This window comes from Stenella coeruleoalba (assembly GCF_951394435.1).
Source record: "Stenella coeruleoalba genome assembly, chromosome: 17".
Classification (NCBI taxonomy): Eukaryota; Metazoa; Chordata; class Mammalia; order Artiodactyla; family Delphinidae; genus Stenella; species Stenella coeruleoalba.
In genome coordinates this window covers 71,774,589-71,795,357 of record NC_137163.1, presented here as the reverse complement: position 1 = coordinate 71,795,357, position 20,769 = coordinate 71,774,589, and the positions used below count along the sequence as shown (strand labels likewise).

Below are 20,769 nucleotides of genomic sequence, written 5' to 3'. Positions count from 1 at the left end.
AATATTTCTCTTTTTTTCCATTATGCCTTGTTGACAGAGCTTTCTATAGATACTTTTGTGGAGTTAGAGTTCTGTTTATTTACATCAGAATTCTAATACCTGTATCACAATTTTTGAATTATAATGCTACTTCAGTGAATTTTTCTGGAAAGAAATCTTCCTACGGATGCAGGAAGCTTTGAGAGAAGTTCTGGTGACTGTGGTAATGGAGTTGGACATGGCAGGAGCTGGAATCACACTATCTCAGATATGGTTTTCTGGGTCTCACAGAGGGTTAGGGAAAGCTCTGGGCTCTTCCTCGACGGGTCAGGGCCGGGCTGAGATGTGTACACACCTCCACCACACATCAGGGTCCCATCCCTGAGAAAGGTAGCATTGAGAGGGCTGGAAATAACAACTGTGTGGTAGGCGGAATATTGGCCCCCAAAGATGTCCACGTGCTAATCACTGGATCCTATGAGTACATCTCCTTACATAGCAAAAGAGAATTAAGGTCACAGATGGGATTAAGTATTCAGCTGTGGTTAAAATGGAGAGATTTTTCTGAATTATCCAGGAAAGCCCAACGTAATCAATCACAAGAGTCTTTATAAGTGGAAAAGCGAGGTAGACAAGAAGGCACTAGAGGGATGGCAACGTGAGGACTTGACCCATGGTTGCTGGCTTTGAAGATGAAGGAAGAGGGCCAAAGAATGTGGGCAGCTTCTAGCAGCTGGCAAAGTCAAGGGAAAGAAATATCGCTTGGAGACTTCAGACGGACGGTAGCCCTGCCTCCCAAGACCTTGCTTTTAGTGCAACAAAACCCATTTTTGTTTCGGCTTCTGAACTACAGAAGATAGTATACTTCTATAAGTTTGAGTAATTTGTTAGATCCTTCAAAGAGCAGCAGTAAACTAATACACAGCTGTTAGCACTTATTGATCACCATCAAAAGTGCTTGACGTGCATATCCTAATAGTTACCTGTAAGATTACTATTATCTACCTTTGATGAAGACACTGAAGCTTGCCTGAGATAGCACAGAAACTAAGCTTCTGGAAAATGCAGCTCGCCTCTTCTGACAGACAGAGAGAGGGATTGCTCCACTTAGAAATTCAGGGGTAGGAGGAAGAAAGACTACATCATGAAACAGCGCACTATGTTTCCGAAATCATTTCTATCTCTTGTGATGGAGCTTATTCCAGAATTAACCTCATTAAACAGTGTGCATTTTATTGCATGATTTCAGGGTAGTATGGTAGAAATAATATAGGATCAGGACATAAAGATGCTAGTCTGATCTCTGATGCTAATTAGCTGATTGTTCTGAGCTTTTCATATAAAGATAATATTTATCTTGTGTTTTTAGCATCAAATTAGATTAATAAATATGGAAAAATGTAAGTGTTAAATGTCCCATTCATAGTATTACTATTCTCTTGGGCTTTAGAGCACTTTTTAAAATTCGGTAGCTCATTCTCTGACATACTAAGAAGTTGATGAAATAGTTGTCATTCTACCAGTTGATATGACCCAATGCATAAAATACACTAAAGAACTTTCCCGAGTGAATTCGTAGTTCTTAAATGCCCTTCACATGCCTCTTTCAGCTCGTCAGCCTCCATAAATCTGTCCATGTGCAGGGCAATATCTGTTCCTTTTTAAACAGGAAACTTTCCTTGATATGTCACCCACAGCTCCTTATTTCTTCAAAAAATAGTTAGCGTCACAACATGTGACTGTTTTCTGATTTCCAAAAATTGTTTACATGACCAAGTAGCTTCTATCCTCCTGATTGAATTGTAAGGGTAGGAAATGCCCATTCAATTTCCTTGAAATACAGGGACTCAAAATATATAGACAGAATTCAAGAAGCCTTTTCAGATGTTCTGGAGACAATTGCTGAGTAAAGCTAATTCAAGGAACAAACTCCAACAATCGCGCTTGGCATCAAGGAAAATACTCCTCCAAACCCTATGGTTCCACCTTCCCCAGCTACATATGCACTCGTGGTCATTCAGGCCACTGGGGAGGGTCTGTTAGACTTGATCAGTTAGACTTTATTCATTTCACTAAATGATTGGTTACTTGTTTCACTGGAATAATAGACTTTGCCTTCTAACACTGCTACCAAAAATAGTACAAAACCATGCAGAAACTGTGAAGCCCTTAACACAATGGCTATCTTTACTGGATAAACCAAATCATGAACAGGCCATATCTAGAATTCCTGGATCCATCGAAGTCTGTGAACACCCTAAGTCTTGGTTATCTCTGTCTAGGGACAAGAGAAACTTCTCTAAAATAGCACCTGCTTCAATGTAGTGGTAGATCTGCAAGTTATTAGGACTTTTCGTGTCACATCTCTATGACTAGGCTCCTGATACAAATGCTACTGATGCTTCTGTTTATTTTTTTAGAGCCATGAAAACATATTCACGAATTATGGCTTAAAATCCAAGATCGTAATTTGGCCTAGGCTAGGTCTATGAACACAGAAGTTTGGCATCATCAACCGCAAGCTTGAAAAGTCCACTGGGATTGAGTAGCTATGAGATGCTAGAGCAGATGAAGCAAGGATGATGGTGGCAGAGCTGAGGGCTACACGGACTTTCCAGGCATAAAGAAACCTCCTCTAATACCCAACAGTTATTTGAAATGACCTGGGTTGTATCAATTTAGCCAGTAGGAATGTTAGAGCCTTTAAATTCCCTCTTTAAGGAAAGATTCAGTCCTTCATGGTTATAAAATACCTCATGAATTCCTAGAGTACAGGTTACATAGAAGAGAGGAGCAGTCGCACAGTATGCTTTAATTTCCCAGTCTTTTAGGAAACCATGGTTTGATCAAATACTTTCCTACGATTCCACTAACGTGAGTAACCCTGTTTTGATCTTTTTTAATTGTGTCCGATTCTGGTGAGCCGAGAAAAGTCCCAGGGGAATGGAAGGAAAAGGCAGGTCACGGTGAAGTTCAACCTCCAGGAGTACTCACTTCCTAGGAATGAGCATTCTTACCCAGCTTTTGTTTGGACAGAAGCATGTTGTGTAGATCCAACCTAAGTAAATGACCAGGAACATGTTTGGTCACCTAGAGTTTTTATAGCTCTTTAATTAAGTGTAAATAAATTTTCACCATTTGTAATCATTATGAGCTTTTAGGCAAAACACTGTGTGAAGCATTAAACATAATATATGGATCGATAAGAAAGTCACTGCATTTTAAAAGTGCCCCTGTTTGTCTCTATCTATGTTGCTCGGGCATACTAAGGAAATAGGGACACTTCTTGAGCTCTTGGGAGTATGTGTGGTTAATATAGGATGTAGTTAATGAGTCATATATTTATAGGAAATATTTTCACCTTGGAGCCTGATAAAAGGAAATGCCTGACCCTCCAGGAAGAATTTGAGAACACTCCCCTTTTCCCTTGCCATACTCATGAATTTATATAGAACATTCAGTCTCTCCCAAGTTCTGTTAGATATACTTTATATGGTCAGATTATACTTACATTTTGTTCCATAATCATAATGAAGACTTCCAAGCTTTCTACAATTGGATTCTGCAAGTTACAAGCCAATAAGCAACATTCCCATTACAATGAGTGTGGGATAATTTTCATGCAGCCCTAGTATGATCTAGGGTTACATTTCTGTCCTTACAGTTCCAGTGTTGCCAGCCCCATGCCACTCAGGGAGAATGTTTCAGTGGCCTCTTCATATTTACATTCAAAGTCATGCCCAATTTTAATTTTGTTAGTATTTTTTTTGTTAGTATTTTTGAACCATAGTTTCCTTGCATCAATGATTTGGTCTCCTTCCTCCCTCCCTCCCTTCCTTCCTCCCTTCCTCCCTCCCTCCTTCCCTCCCTCCCTCCCTTCCTTCCTTCCTCCCTCCCTCCCTCCTTTCCTCCCTTCCTTCCTCCCTCCCTCCCTTCCCTCCTTCCTTCCTTCCTCCCTCCCTTCCCTCCTTCCTCCCTTCCTTCCTTCCCTCCTTCCTTCCTCCCTCCCTTCCCTCCTTCCTCCCTTCCTTCCTTCCCTCCTTCCTTCCTCCCTCCCTTCCCTCCTTCCTCCCTTCCTTCCTTCCCTCCTTCCTTCCTCCCTCCCTCCCTCCCTTCCTCCCTCCCTCCCTCCCTTCCCTCCTTCCTTCCTTCCTTCCTTCCTTCCTCCCTCCCTCCCTCCCTTCCTTCCTTCCTCCCTTCCTTCCTTCCTTCCTCCCTCCCTCCCTCCCTTCCTTCCTTCCTCCCTCCCTCCTTCCCTTCTTTCCTTCCTTCCTTCCTTCTTCTCCCTTCTACTCTTCCTTTTTATTAAAATTCTGGTTGCCTTCATTTTTTAACTTGTTAGGAAAAGATGCATATTCTTTTCCATCATATTCTTATAACTCCCAGAGTCTTACCTACTTGACCTTTTACTTAGAAATGATCCTATTGTTCTTTAGGCCACTGCTTCCTGTTCTGTTTTAAACTGGTGACAGGTTAATTTTGCTTTCTCTGAGTGTCTCCTTGCCTTTTTGTTTTCTTGAACTCTCTCCCTTTATTTAAACCTCTAGTTCTCCCAATGTCTCCTTCATTCTCTTCTTTGCTATGGCGTCTCCGCAGAGCCCTCCATCCTCTGCTTTCATCTGGACCAGATGTTTCCTTTTCATTCCGCATCACACATTTGATCACTCCGCCTTTCACTGCTCTCCTGAATTAGAAGCACTATTTTCTAGGTGCCGTATTCAGTGGTGTCGAGATAAATATTTTACCATAGGCTCTCATAACAAATAAACAAGACCTTGGTTTTTTTAGCATTTCCTGATGTCCATGTTGTAAATATAATGGCCAATGTCAAGTTCCCAAAACTTGAAGTCACTGACTGTGGAGTTGGTATCCATGCTCCCCGGCTAGCTGCAGCAGCGCGAGCACATCACTGATGAGACCATTTTGACGGAGATGTTTTTAAAATATATTCATCCTTTTTTTTGAGTTAACAAAGCAACCTGGATATTATTTAATTTCATTCTGTGGCTCTAGGTCATCATTATTAATATCAAGCTCTAAGGCAAAAAGTGGTATCGCTAATGATGACATTGAGAGAGAATATATTTGCCTCTAAACTAAATGACTTAATAGCTGAAAATGGAAATTAGATAAAGTAATTAATACCAAATGCAATGGTAATTTGTTTACTTTTCAAGGGCCTTTTGTCATTGTTAGCTGACTTTTTAAAATACAGTACTCAAATCTAGCTTTCATGGTTTGTATAGTTGTTTTAGCTGCCTCTTGCCTGACCCTTGATATGGTCTCTTCCACATCTGTTTGTCGTTTGTTTATGGCCTTTTATTTGTGCTTTTATTTCAAGTCACTATAAATCCATTTTAAGTTATCAGAAAATGAATATCAATAAGTAGAGAGACGGGGTGTCTCCAATAAAGACTGCAGATTTTCTAATCAGTGGTGTTAATTCGGCTTCCCTTTCATCGTGTGTGTTTTCTTTAATATCATAAAGGAGAATGCTATCCATGCATCTTCTGACAGAAAAGAAAATGGGGTTTCCTCTCTTTGAAACGTTCACTTTAAAGGTTTTTGAGATGCACGACAGCTTTAAAATAGGGTTGCTTTTCAGGATGAATTGCCCACAGCTGCTCTTCAGGACGTTTTTGGTTTTTTCTGAGCACATCCATCCTGTTGGACATAAAAAACTGCATATGTACATCACTGATGGACCAGTAAATAAAATGCTGCGTTTTTAGGGAAAGGTTCCTGGGAACTAATTAGAGTCACAAGCAGAGAGAAACAGGGGGTTGAAAACACTGTGCTGCTTCTTACCTTGCTCTGATTATTTTGTGTTTTAGCCCTTTCTGTGCATCTCCCACTTTGTGAGTGCAGGGAATGGTGACAAATCACTTGACGATCAGGAAATACCCATGAAATGAATGTGGTTCGGAGTGGGTGTCTTTAGGTATTTGCTCGTTTCTCTCCTCCTCCACAACTTACTGAAGGTGAATCTAAACCCAGGTAAATTCAGCTTACTGGATAGAGGACATTTCTTTATGTCCAAGGAAATTAAAGCTATTCGGGCCTACACCTGCCACATAACTAGAAAAACACCTAGGGTACCATTTTCATTTCCAATCTGCAGTTTCTTTTGCTGGCAGTATGGTTAATTGTGGGATCATTTTCTTAGAAATACTATTTTATCAAAGTAAATGTAGAAAAATGCTTGAAACGTGTAAGATTTGTGTCCAAATACAGCAGGCAGAATTATAAAATTTTTAGATATAAAATGCAATCAATATCATTTGTACATGGTAATGACAGTGTTGGCATTCACTGGACTATATGACATTCATTTAATATATTATCTCAATAAAATGTGATTCAAAGGAACTATGTAACTCTAGTTTTAGATCAGGACTACAGTCAATAAGTAAGCTCATTTTGAAGAAGGAGTTATTATCATTCATGTAAGTAAGTAAGCCCAGAGTAAATAAATAAAGCTTCATTTTGAAAAAGTGGTTAGTCATTATAATCAATGACAATCTAAAGAAAGGAAAAAAAAAGAACAGAAGATTTGATCATTCATGTTTCACACAGGAAGGCACAGATGCGTAGCTTTTGTTATTGTTTTTGGTTTTTTCCAAAATAATAATAGTCCTAGCATTGCAAGCCTGGAGATACTGTTCTGAGTAGGTTATACTAAGCCAATAATTTACTAAAAATAATGATAAGTTAATAAGATAAAATATGGTATCATAAAATGTTGCCTGGATTTGCTACTATAGAAAATGATTTCAGGAGTATATCTCTAGCTCTCCAAGTCTATGAACACTTGAAGTCATAATACTCAAAGTTATCTTAGTATATTTTCTGAGAGAAGTTGCGTAAAGCAGTACATGAAATGGGCACCACGGTCTTAGTGACAATGGTGTCCGTAACTGTGATTCAAATTGACTGCAGCCTTCTCCAGCTGTGAAACCGAGATTAAAATGGTCTGCTGGTGCTTGGGTTAGATGCTCACGGGCTCTCTCTGCTTTGTTGCAGCTCTCAGCATTAGAGAGGCAGATCTTTGACTTCCTCGGCTTCCAGTGGGCACCCATCCTTGGAAATTTTCTACATATAATAGTCGTCATATTGGGTCTGTTTGGAACCATTCAGTACAGACCTCGCTATATCGTGGTGGTAAGTCTTTTTGTTACCATGTCTTTTCATATAAACACTGCAGAACTGTTAGGAGAAGAAGGAAATAGATCATTTAAGTTGTTCGCTTTGATATAATGTGGCTTGGCCATTCTGGCCTTCATTACTGAATTCTGTTGAGAGATGATTACCTGGGAGAAAGAAGACTCAGTGAATGTTTACAATGAGAGCAAAGCAACGTGACTGTAAGCGGGAGACGCATAGTGAGACTCACAGTGTCATTGAAATCAAGTTTCACAAGGAAATTTAAGATGTGGTTTGGATGGAGTAGGACTGGTTGTGGTCTTGTTGTTAGATGAGATGTAAATGTACATTAACTATCATGTCAATGGCATATGTCACTAACCCTAAAAAGCAAACCGACCTAGCCATAACTGTTTACTAACTGATAGCAATAATACAATTTAATTTTAATGGACATAAGACATTACAAATGCATGTGCATTTATTTAGTACTCACCCTTTAAGATATTGCATACTGTATATTACTGAACATTTCTCCACTTTGGTAAGATAAATTTGAAACATAAATCCATACTCCAAACTATGACATACGTGGCAACACACCCTCCATTGTAGGGAAATTTAATAAGGGATATTCTGTGCTCCGCAACTGACTGGAAGTTATTTCCAGTAATAGATTTCTTCAGTGTAAAAAGAGGGGAATATTTTGGGCTACATGTATAACAAGGTTGTCAGAAATACCAAGCATGTATAAGGAACTGTAATGAGGGGTGACATACTCTAAAATGCTCATTGAGCCTGAAAAAATATACCATGTTCAGTAGAATTAGTAAATATTTTCTTGCAATGCGATGATTGCCTCACTAGAAGAAAACTATAGACTTAAAAATATGCCATCTTTGCATTTTGGTTTAATCCAGTCACACCTATCAAAAAGAAAAAAGTTATACATTTTTCTATAAGTGCCTCAATTCTCTGTTTGCATCTCAAAATTGGCTTTTGGGTATCTTTCATCACATCACACAGAGGTGAAGGTAACCAGCCCACAGCACAGACTCTGCCCTCAAAATTGCTGCTCCAGGCACCCTGGAACATTTCTGTCACTCAGCTGACTGCAGGGGCTAAACAGTCCCTGCTTTCCTCTTCTTCCCTGAAAGATAGCCTCTGCTAAGCCACTGTGTGATCTACTGAAAAGGTGTTTCACAGACGCGGACTTGCAGCTCAAGAGACTTTAATATGCATAATAGCAAACTATTATTGGAGTCTATGTTCTAGTTTGTTGCTTTGAACACAGAGCACTTTGACTTAGTACAGGCTTGTCATTGTGTGATGTTGTTTTCTGCTGAAGCACAAAATGCCAGGTGACTGTGAAGCCAGTGGCGTCTATGGGATGAAGCTGTCTGTGCACGTCAGTGACGTACTAGTCCTAGTGCTTCTACCCTCTCCACATGAGCTCTACACGCTCTTCACGCAGCTCCTGCCTTGGTCGAGGCTTTGCAGTCTCTTTCCTGCACATGGACTTCCTGCTTGCCTTCGGCTTCCTCCCTGTTAACGTGTCCCTTGTACTTTTTCTAAATCGCTGGCTTAAAACCCTTCGCTAACTCGTAGCAGGATAAAATCTAAGAATATTCTGGGCTGCCCCACCTGACCAAACTGGTCTCACAATCCCTACTTCCTTCCTTCCTTTCTCCCCCTCCTTCTTCCCCGATATCTGTTTTTTCTTACCTTTCTTCCTTGCGTTTTTCTTTTACATATTCATTCCTATTTATTGGGTTTCTACACTGTGTGTGGCATTGTGTTCAGTGTGGGGAACAAGGTGAGCAAATACAGACAGACGTGTTTTCTGTCCTCCTGGGTACTTACCTTACAGTCTAGGGAGGGCAAGTGGGTTTTATCAGATAATCATCCACATAAACATTAAATTGCAACTGTCACAAGTGTTAAAAAGGAGCACGTTGTGCCAGTAGATGTATCCTGGAGGGACCCCTCTGAGCCTGCAGGTGTGACTGTGGAGCTGAGATCTGCAGTGTGAGTGTGAGTTCACCAGGGTAGAGGGGACCGAAGCAGGTTCTGGGCAGGAAGCACCACAGGGCACACAGTAGGATGTCGATAGCAGTAGGTCCCATTCCCTTGTTAAGCATTCACTGAGGACCTGCATGCGAACATGCAGTGTCGTAGGTGCTCAATAAATACCTATTGTTTCCCCATCTAGTTCCCTTCCAGTTCCTAGCGTCCTCTTGCGATAGGACTGGGGTCACTTCTTTGTCCGGTATCTTTTCCTCACTTCCTTCTCTCGCTTCTCCCTCCTGCATGTTGAAGGAGGAAGATTTAGGTCTTTCAGAATCTGCAAAGAAAAATGTCTGTAAGACAAACAATCTACGTTTTTGCTCATCTTGATTTTCTCTTGGTGTGTACGCCAACCAAATCCCTATTGTTTTATTTACTCTCTCATTCGAGACCCTCTCCCAGGAAGGGGAGAGAAAGGAAACAATGAATTGCCAGGAAAGCGGTCCATGCCAACATGTCATTTGGTTTCACCTTCACAAGTGTCCTATGGGTGTGTATTAGCATCCCTAATTTTACAGATGAGGCAAGAGTTAAGGAGAGTTTAAGTGACGTATCCAAGGAACCCAGAGAGTAAATGGCAGAGATGGATGCTATCGTTAGGTTTCTGGAGTTGCGTTATCACGATCTAGGCTCTGCTTCCACTATCACATTCCAGATGCTGTGCTGCCACTGTCAATATAAGATTTGACACTGGAAACGATCCTGCCTTACCTCCTTAGCTGATCACAGAATGTTGTTACCTATGTGGGATTCCAGATGAACTCTTATTCTAACATGGGTCTAAAGTATCTATTTGGGAGAAATGCTGAAGAATCGTTAGTCAATACGTATGGGAAATCTGTTCACAGAGGGCGCCTTTAATGGGAAGATTATCGAGGGTGCCTAGTTATGGGGAAAGTGACTACTGCACATCATCTTTATCACACCACGAGTAGCTCATCCCTGAGCTGTTTTCATGAATACTTTGGTTCGAAGCCACAGTTGATGGTCTCCAGGCCACCAATTAATTAATTCCAATTAATTCTGGTATGAAAAAGCCTGGAAATGAATATGGCCTATGTCACACTAATCAAGGGCTGCCTCCAAGGCACCCACTTCTCAACGGCACTGAGCGGAGACCTGGGTCCAAAATCCATACTAACTTCTCACTGAGCGGGAAAGAGATTTCTGACTGTAGGAGGTTTTTCTCTCGAACTTGGCCTCCATTGTTGGCTGAAACAGTCACCAGCAGTGCCAGTTAAACAGAATCCATGTCAAGCTAGCAGACATTTTGGAGCACCAAGACACAGAGGGTAGGGTCCTGCCATTTCTTAAAACAAACAGGGTTTATCACGGCTGAATTTAAAGAATTGATCACCCTTATGAAAATGGTTAAGGTAAAGGGGCACGTAGAGCAAGCTCTCCAGTGTCTACAGGCAAATTTCAGACTCCTTAGGGTGGAAATCAGAGCTTACAAAAACTGCTCGTTACTTCTCTCTCTCGCATCCCCTGCCTTCCCACCTCGTGCCAGACGTGCTGACTGATTCGTGTTTTCCAAAGACCACGTGCTGTTTCTTGCCTCCTTGGTTGATATACACGGCACTTGCTCTCTGGAGCACCCTATTCTCCTTACCCATTTGGAAAAATCTTAATAATTCTTCAACTGAGTAGTCGCCTTTAAGAGCCTTCTCTGGCCATCCCCCCTGCAGGCTAAGTGCCTCTGCCTCTCTGCACCCGTAGATCCTGATAACTCTATCCTATCTGTCTACACGGTTGCCGTCCTTGCTTCCAGGCCCATCTCCTCTCATTCAACAGTGTCCTCCTGTATATGTATACGTATAGCTGATTCACTTTGCTGTACAGTCGAAACTAACACAGCATTGTAAAGCTGCTATACTCCAATAAAAATTTACAAAAAAACAGTGTCCTCCTGGCAGGCAGACGGTGCCTGTCCATGGCTGTATTCTAAGTTAGCCTGATGTGCATGGGCCTTTAGAGATGCTCAATACTTGATTAAACAAATAATAAATTAATTAAAGGTTATTGGATGAAATTATTTTACTGGATGGACTAGACGGTGATTTCTTATCTCAGAACATGGCAACAATAGTTCTGCAAAAGAAGCTGGCCTTATGCCTTGCTTCTTTCAATCTGAACACCAGGATTTATAGGATAATATAAAAATATACATATAAAATATATATAAGATAATATAAAAAATAGTATGTGCCACTCTGCCTGCACCTACCATTAGCTGACTTACTCCTTGACTTATTTTTTTTCTAATAAATATAACATTGTGGGCCCCTGACACTGTCTTGAGGAGGTCCCATTGCAAAGACTGTTAGAAAAATTCACCCAAATCACAAAATGAAAGAGAGAGAATTCCCCTTTGGTTACCATCACTGCTGAGAAGGTACAGTTTACTACTTCTACGTGTATTTTTAGAACATAAAACCAACTTTGTCATAGGGTACTCTTTCGCTGATTAAAATTTATTTTAGCTAAGGTGCAAGGTGGGATATATACATTAGGGATGCCAAGTGTAATCATAGCATTTGAATGCACTTTTGTGTTTCCTTGGCTGTAGACAAAATGAAGCAGAGTGGGGGCTAAGTCATATTTAACAGTCATAAAAAGCACCGTTCTGGAATCAGCTGTTTACTCCTGTCTGCTTTGCTCCTGTGTCAAATATTTTAAAATCTTACTTACGAATTCTAGAAAGAGATTCTGCTCTACAATTATTTAAATCTTTATCATTTCATGGATAATAATTTAATCAAGCGGTTTTACATTCATTTAAATGCAGAAATATTAACTAACTTGACAGTTTTTGAATAAAGATTAACATTGGAATTAAAAGTCACTCAAAGCTTCCTTTAAAAATTAAAAAAGGAAAGCCAAGTAAGTATGCTAGGCCCATATGTTAGTTATTTGGACTTTTATACAAATGTCCACATCCAAAGAACTGCAACTTGCTTTCATTTGAATTGTTATACAGGGAAATATCCCTACTATGTCATCATAAATCTCCCTCCAGAGTTACTGCTCAACATGGCAGTTAAGAGTGTTAGGTTTCCATTCAGTGGTCTCAGATTTATTTCCCCCTGGACATGAATACTAAACTCCAGAAACTATTAGAACAATGGGTGAGCAAGGAAACTACTTTTTTTTTGAGTGAATCTAACATATTGAGTATAATATTGTATCTGATTGATACACATGTGAATGAATGAATGAATGAGTGGCCTTCCTGGTAACTGGAAAACAAACAAGCTCAGGACGTAAAAATAATTTATGTTATGGACTAATTGCTCTATGAGAAAGAAATAGGCTGGGAGACTGCTAAAGTTCATTTCAATTAAAAAATACTTCATAAAACTATGCAATATCCAGGAAGCCACAGAGAACACATAGATGTTTTTCCATATTTATGGGCATTGTCTAATTAAATTAGGATTTAAAATATGTGTACTGAACATAAGCAAAGTAGGACAGATAAATAGGTTGATAGATTATATTTAGATAGATAGATGATGGGTAAACAGATGGATAGATAATTATACAGAGTGATTTTTTTTTTTTTACTTTGAGAAGTTAAGTCTTCTATACTTCAAGTATATCTATGTGGCTGTCTGAGCTTGTAGGCATACTCCATGATAACCAAAAGGTATTTGTTAAAAATGTAGTTTGTCTCTTTTTTTTATCCTAGTTTCAGTTGCATTATAAATAAATTGACCCACGTCAAAAAGAAGAGAGGGAGGATAGCCAGTGTCTTATACCATATGTGGTTCTAATACTTTCTGCTTAGGAAAAATTCCTTTGGATGTGTTATTCGTGTTGCTAGAAATCCTTTCCTCTTACCTCTGCGTGCAGACTTGGGTCTCAGGTGCACATTGAGGTATATGGTTTCCATCTCATAACAATCCAAAATTCACCTGTACAGGTATCCTTTGTTCTCAACAAACCAGTGTATTAGAATAAAGAAAATTACAATATTGCTTTTTAAAAAACTACGTATTTATATAACACAGGACACAATAGCAAAATACAGAAGAAATCATTTCAAAAACATAACCAGTTATAGAATATATATGAATGAATTTTTGGTAAACTGGTAATCTGGTGAATTGGTTGTTTGATAAATTGCAGAATTTGGGGAAGTGTTAACTTGCAAATTAATCTGTAGTCCTTTTCCTAAGATCTTTTAAAATGAAGACTGTCGTGTAAAATGAAGATCTTTTAAAATGCCCAAGCACCCCAGCTCTGGAGTCAAACTGCCCGAGTGCCTATCCCAACTCTGACACTAACTGGGTGATCAGATGATTTCCTCTCTACCTTGGTATTCATGTGAGGGCTAGACGACTTAATCTGTGTAAAGTGCTTATCACAGTACCAGGAATGCAGAAAGCAGCGGAGTAACTCTTGTTAGGAATTTCGGAGCTGAGGGTTGGAATCTACTCAGCCTGATCATTTTATCTTTGAATGTTTGAAAGTGTCATCAACAGGACAACTTGTGAGGGATCAGAATATACTTCAATCACTAAGCTTGTGCTATGATTTTAAGTAGAATTTTTTATTATGTGTTTTTTATAACTATGAGTTGATTTACTTTTCTAAAAGCATACTTATGGGTTTAGGCTTGCAGTCCTAATAATGAAGAATCATGTGGTTTCACAGTTAATTCAGTGCATTTTCTTACTTTAGTCTTGCTTTATTTTATGTCCTTCCCTTAACCTTTATCACTGGCTTTTTCCTCCTGAATGAGTGGTCTGCACTACTCTGTCAATCAAATATACCCATAATTATATTGATTTAGGATGAAAAATATCAGATACTAGATGCCATCTGACTAGCAGCATCTTTAAAATGTGTTGTGGTTATTGTGACTTTATCAGTTTGCAAAAAGTAAACATTGAGAATGTAGATTAGCTATTTTCAATATTCATGGGGATATTTTGTGGTTCAGAGGAATGCATTTGGTGCATTTTTAAGGAAACATCTAAACCCACTCACACTAGAAGGCTTTGCCAGCGGAAGGTATCAGGTCAACAATGTCGGCAACGGCCAAAAGCCTAAATATATATTTTAACTTATGTTAACTTTTTAATATATTTTCCAACTCCTCTAAATTTCCAGTGATTTTGGAGCCTTGACTCATTATTATAAATGTATTATTCTTTTTTTTAATGTATTATTCTTTAAAAAAATCATAAATGACAAAGATACAAAATGTAAATTGAATTTTAGAAAAAGTTGAAAAGCTTCTGATAAGGTTTGTAATAAGATCGTGGCTATTTTATACCGTGTCTAAAATTCATAAGTCTGTTATTTGGCAGAGCATAGAAGAAGCTAATAAATTATTTCAATATTTGTCTTAATTTAACAATAGCTAATAAGTTATTTCAACATTTATCTTAATTTAACAATAGAAAGCAATAATTTAATTAGTATGCCAGTTTAAGAAGTTACGAATTCATAGATTTTTGCAGTACAATAAAATGAATGAGCAAACGGTTGTATTTGATCTGCTCATTGTGTTGCCATGGTAAGTTCCATCCCGAGTCATCCAAGCCGTCCTATATGTCAGCTTTCCAGACCTCAGTGTCTTTGTCTGCCTAAGAAAGTGACCGGATGAATAGAGCCCTAAGACCTCTCTGTTGATGAGTCTTGATCTAAGGCTACCTTAATTCAGTCTGACTAATACTCTTGAGGAAGGCATTTCCTAATACATAATACATTAATAAAACCAATTAATCAATAAGGCTGGCATGTTTAGAGTTTTTTGGTTGTGATTGGAAGGTATTTTCCCATTATGGAAATATGTTGCTTATTGCTCACTCTTAATCCTACTTATTAATAAGTAGGATTTACTTATTAATCCTACCATAATTAGAACTGGTGTGCTTTTAAAAATTATTTTACATAATCACATTATATTCTGTCATGATAGTAGGGGCATACACTCCACTCAATAAAATAGTCCAACAGTTGAAAGGTTGTTAATTTTACTCCATACATCCATTTTCAAACATGATCCTCACTCAGGGATATGGAAGTGAAGCATTTTGACTAACATTCCTAAACCTTTGATGATTTATTGTAACTAAAAGATAGCTAGCTAGCTAGCTAGGTAGATAGCCCCCAGAAAATTTGCATAATTGTGTCCCTTGGAAAAGCTGGTAGTCAGAAAACAAATCAAATCAGCTCTTGGATTTAACTTGCAACTGCAAGCAGGCAAAGCACTGTAAAAATAAATCTAGTTTTATTGGCATCTACTTAAAGCAGTAGAAACTATTGGATTTTTAATTTCTAGAGATCTTAGGGGACCGCATAAGGAGCATTCTTTTCTGAGCGTGCCCTGTTTCTTCCCAGAAGACACACTTATTGACATTTTTATTATCGATTTATTTAGTATGCATGCCTTTCATCTCCACATTTTTCTTCTCTTTCTTCCCCCCACCCTTTCTTTCCAGTATACAGTATGGACTGCCCTCTGGGTCACCTGGAATGTTTTCATTATCTGCTTCTATTTGGAAGTAGGTGGGCTCTCTAAGGTAAGTCCATCATGCTTTTAAAGTACACTTTTAAAAAGAATACACTAATAAATAATCTAAGTAACATTACAAATGGAATACTAATATATATAGGTATATATAAGTATATATAGGTATACAGTAATCTAAGCAACATTAGATACTAATGTTTGATAATAATCAAAACAGAGTTTGGATACCATTAGAAAGAATAACCTTGGGAACATGTTAATACAATGAAACTCTGAAACAATGGCCTTATGATTTAGTTTTTTAAGCTGTCGTGGAACTCAGCTACCAGTGTATCCTCATGTCCAGTTTAAAAAGGCCTAATGTCCCAGTGACCACAGCCCCATATGTTAAGTGAAAAATGGCTTTGAACATTCTTGTGTTTGAAATGGGAAAAGGGATTGACTAAGATGTAAATGTAACAAATATGAATAGCAAATTGCTATCTTTGCTTGAATATTAATTCTGGAAAAATAAAGTTTGTCAGAGAAGGAAATCCTCATTATAGTAAATGGAGCATACGTTTACTGACAACTACATACATCAGTGCAGTGATTCCTATTGTGAAATCCTGATCAGAAAAGAATTGTCTTGATGCAACATGATACAAATATTATTTCTGTCTGTCTAGAACTCATGTCAGCAAAGCACATAATTTTCATTATGACTCTTGCAGAATCATCTTTTGATTACCATCCAAATGGAAGAGCATCTTGAGTTAAGTTTCTAGTTAAGTTTCTAGTTATGTTTCTTAAGCATTTTTCTCATAAACCAGCAGTTCCCACTTGAAATCGTAGAGAAGACACCTAACAGTATAATTCCAAAAAGAATAAGAAAGCTGTAATCTATCTTTTAGATTTCTTGTTATCAACTATATTTGTGCAAACATTCTATTGTTGTATGATAGTCTCAAATTTTCTTTAAGTAGCATTTGTGGTTTAGATCTCAGAAAATTTGCCTTGACCAACACAGAGACTTTTAGAATTGTTAGGCTCCACTGAAGTCCATATGCTAACAAAGAATTTTTGATTTAGCCAAGCAGCAAATATCCCTGAAGCGTTTTCTCCAGAACCTCCAGAGGTGGTTACTCTTTGTTCTACACTCTAATAACTTCATAATTAGAACTTGTCATCATTTTCTCACATTGGCAAATGTATTCAGGAACCAGAAATGACATTTCTGAGTTACATACAAATGCACCAACATCTACCTTTACCTCTACCTAATTTCTAAGACAGAAGAAAGTACTTAAATCAGTGCCCAGTTATCATCTGTAACATGCAGATTATAAAGTAATTTTAAAATGCAATTTTATGAATAAAATAATTATGGATAATAAGTTAAGCATAGCATTTTTCAACCCATAGCATTTTGTAATTCATGATTTGATTGGTCATTTTAAGTCATACTTTTATTTCACTGGATGGAAATCATCTTTTATCTCTTTCTCTATTAATTGGTTTGGAATAAATTAGACCAGAGGAAATTTGTTCCATGGAATTGGCATCATAGTGTGTTGAAAGAGGACTGAATTTCAAATCATAAGTCTTGGATTCAAATCTTGTCTTTAGTGCTTATAAACTATGGGCCCTTAGGCAAAGTACTGAACCCAGAAAGTCTCTGTGAAATATAAAAACAGGACCAGCTTCTCCAGTAAAGATAGTAATCAGGGTTTGTTTGGTGTTTCGCATTGTTACCAAATATGGTAACTCAGGTAAGCTGCAAAATAATCCTGTGATGTGATTTTTTTTAATTTTTAAAAACTATAATAATGGTAGCATTGATTTGTTCCCCCAAAGGCTGATTTCCCTCCACGGCTCAAGCTAACCTTTGTGAACTGTTTCTTGTAACTGCTTTTCTAATATCAATGTGCATGTCAAGGATTTTTTTTTCCTCGTTTCTTTGGGTTCAAGGTTTAAAAAAATGGGTATAGTGGTCCCAGTTACTCATTTTATTACCCGTTCAAATGCCATTAAGCAGTCAACCAAGTATTCTAGACCATAAATAGGATAGATGACTCCAAAAGGAGCATCCTAAAGAGATGCTCTTGGTCTCTATTTACTGTTTCAAAGGCTGGTAACCTCTCCTTGGCTAGCCACAGGGAAGCCTCAGTTCCAGCCTGTAGGGAATCTATGCTGAAAACTAGAGCAGAGTTAAGGACCCTTGATAAACCCAAGCACCTCTGCCATTTTTTCCAGGTTGTACCCCATTTCATAAGATATTCCTCGTCCGTGTGTGCTAGTTTATATACTAACTTTCTAGAGCCCTCTATCTCCTGCTAGTTCATGAAGGCATTTCTTGGAATTACCCACTTGGATAGGTTAATAGAAACCTCCCTCTACTTTGATTTTTGCCCAAAAGGTCCATTCTAAAATGATGAATCTTTCTCAAAAGACCGGATTCAGATTAATTTCCACAACATCTCTATGGATTCGGGTGTTATTCCAATGACAGGCACTACTGAGCCATTCTCGTTAACTAATCGTGTACTCGCCTGGCCGTGAGCAATCATACGTCTGGCCTATTATGGGGACTCTGGATCACACCCTTCAGATTTTTCCCTTTGCTGTTATCTGCCCATCAGCTTGGCATCATACTTTTGTCACTGTGGTCTTGAAGGTCCTGATTCTCCCCAGACTTTCCAGAACTTGAAGGAAATGGGAATGTGTGCATGTATGGGGAGGTTGAGGATGACTGTGGGTAGGTGACCAAAAGTGCCTGCACTTTCATAATCTACTGGAGCCTCAGTTTCCTTTTCTGCAAAGTGAGGAAGACCACAGCACTAGTTTCATTGGATTGTTGAAAGAATTAAGTAAGATGATTCATACAAAGAACTTAGAAAGGATCTTGGCATATTGTGAGGTTTCAGTAAAAAGTGGTTTTTATAATTGCCAATCAACATCATCATCTTTATTGAGAAATGAACAGACATCAGGATCCTCATTCTGCAAACCTGTGGGACCTATATTTATTACTATGCAAGAGCTGTAAAAGGGAAGGAAATGTGGGACTGAGTGACTTGTTTAAAAAGTATGTAACAGTCCCTTGTGATAGGACCTCAGATCTGCATATTAACTTCACAGCTGTAACACGATTAATTAAACCCTTTCCTTCAACATGGAAATAGCATTTTTGAAATGCTTCTGCAGCTAGATTCTCCTGCTGTCCCTCCCGCCCCCCTTGGAAGGACTTTATGAATCTTTGGAGGCACTAAGACTGTTTTTCATGCTGTACTTTAAGATCACCAAGGGTACAATTAATAAGTTATTGCTGCTTCTTTGGAAGTCCCAAGACTTGAAATCATTTTTTTCTTCCTAGGAATCCATTCAAAATGTAAATATGAAAACCCAACTCATTTGCTACATTTAAAGCTACTGAAAGACAAGTTATGTTGAGTACTCAAGTTGTGCTTGTTTTTAATCCCCCCCAAATTAAGCTTATGCCTTATGGCATCTTTTTGATTACTCCAAATTGTACAAACTTTACGCTAATATTTCTTCTAATTGACGTTTCCTGAGAGATGTATGGAACTTACACATTACTGATCCTAGAGAATTTTCAGTGTGTCGCATTTTCCTAGAATTCTGACTGTGTGTAACTGTGCATGAGCGTAATTTAGACATAAAAAATGAATGTATAGAAATTCTCTGTAGACTTGTATTAATCATGAGCTTTGATCAGGGGTTTTCTAAAACTTAGGCAGGAAGCCTGGGGGGGAAAATGGACTAACCCTTCCTGATTTCTCCTCTGTACTGGCGTTCACGTTGCCTTTGCACAAAAGGAAAACTACCTATATTTGTTTCTCTATATCGTGTCTTAATGACTGCACTTTTTTCATAGTACCTGATTTGTGGGTATTTTGATTCTTAAAGAAATTTAATTGATACAGCCACTATGGAGAACAGTATGGAGGTTCCTTAAAAAACTAAAAATAGAACTACCATACAACCCAGCAATCCCACTACTGGGCATATACCCTGAGAAAACCATAATTCAAAAAGACACATGCACCCCAATGTTCACTGCAGCACTATTTACAATAGCCAGGGCATGGAAGCAACCTAAGTGCCCATCAACAGATGAATGGATAAAGAAGATGTGGCACATATATACAATGGAATATTACTCAGCCATAAAAGAAACAAAATTGAGTTATTTGTAGTGAGGTGGATGGACCTAGAGTCTGTCATACAGAGTGAAGTAAGTCAGAAAGAGAAAAACAAATACCGTATGCTAACACATATATATGGAATCTAAAAAAAAAAAAATAAAAGGTTCTGAAGAACCTAGGGGCAGGACAGGAATAAAGATGCAGACGTAGAGAAAGGACTTGAGGACATGGGGAGGGGGAAGGGTAAGCTGGGATGAAGTGAGAGAGTGGCATGGACATATACACACTACCAAATGTAAAATAGCTAGCTAGTGGGAAGCAGCTGCATAGCACGGGGAGATCAGCTGGGTGCTTTGTGACCACCTAGAGGGGTGGGATAGGGAGGGTGGGAGGGAGACGCAGGAGGGAGGGAATATGGAGATATATGTATACTGATTCACTTTGTTGTAGAGCAGAAACTAACAACATTGTAAAGCAACTACACTCCAATAAAGATGTGAAAAAAAAAGAAATTTAAGCCACTTCCCCAATGGCAATGATAGCACTTTCTTATCCTCTTTTGACTTAAATCATCACCATCCACTCGCAAGGGTTCTCTTCTCTTGTGAGACTCTTCAGCTGAATATTTCACCTGAGCAGTCTGGCAGGGTCAATGGGATCATTCTTCTTTTTCAAGGCTCACTCTTGTTATCTAGCCTGAGTTGTTCCTCTGTACTTACTAGGAAAAATCTCTTTCTTGATCACGATTCGTTTTCCTTCAAGGTTGGATTCTTCCACTAACTTTGGCTTGGGGCAGGCACTTTCAAGTAGGAAACGTTTAGGCAATTCAGAGTTCCGTGTAGAAGTTATTGCATAGGAAACAGAACTCCCAATCCCCTTCAGCTGCTTACAATCCGTCCATTATTCGTAATAAACATTCTAAATATTTTTATGTTTCAAAGAATT

At 38.5% G+C, this 20,769-nt stretch overlaps 1 protein-coding gene across 1 annotated transcript in view; it reads left to right on the top strand.

Moving 5' to 3' along the window:
• Positions 1–20,769, top strand: part of NKAIN3 (sodium/potassium transporting ATPase interacting 3) — a gene marked incomplete at its 3' end in the record, with an annotated part of 507,014 nt that overhangs the window by 235,889 nt on the left and 250,356 nt on the right. Inside the window, 2 exon segments of the mRNA XM_079901639.1 lie at positions 7,003–7,140; positions 15,645–15,725. Coding sequence (XP_079757765.1) covers positions 7,003–7,140; positions 15,645–15,725 — 219 coding nt within the window.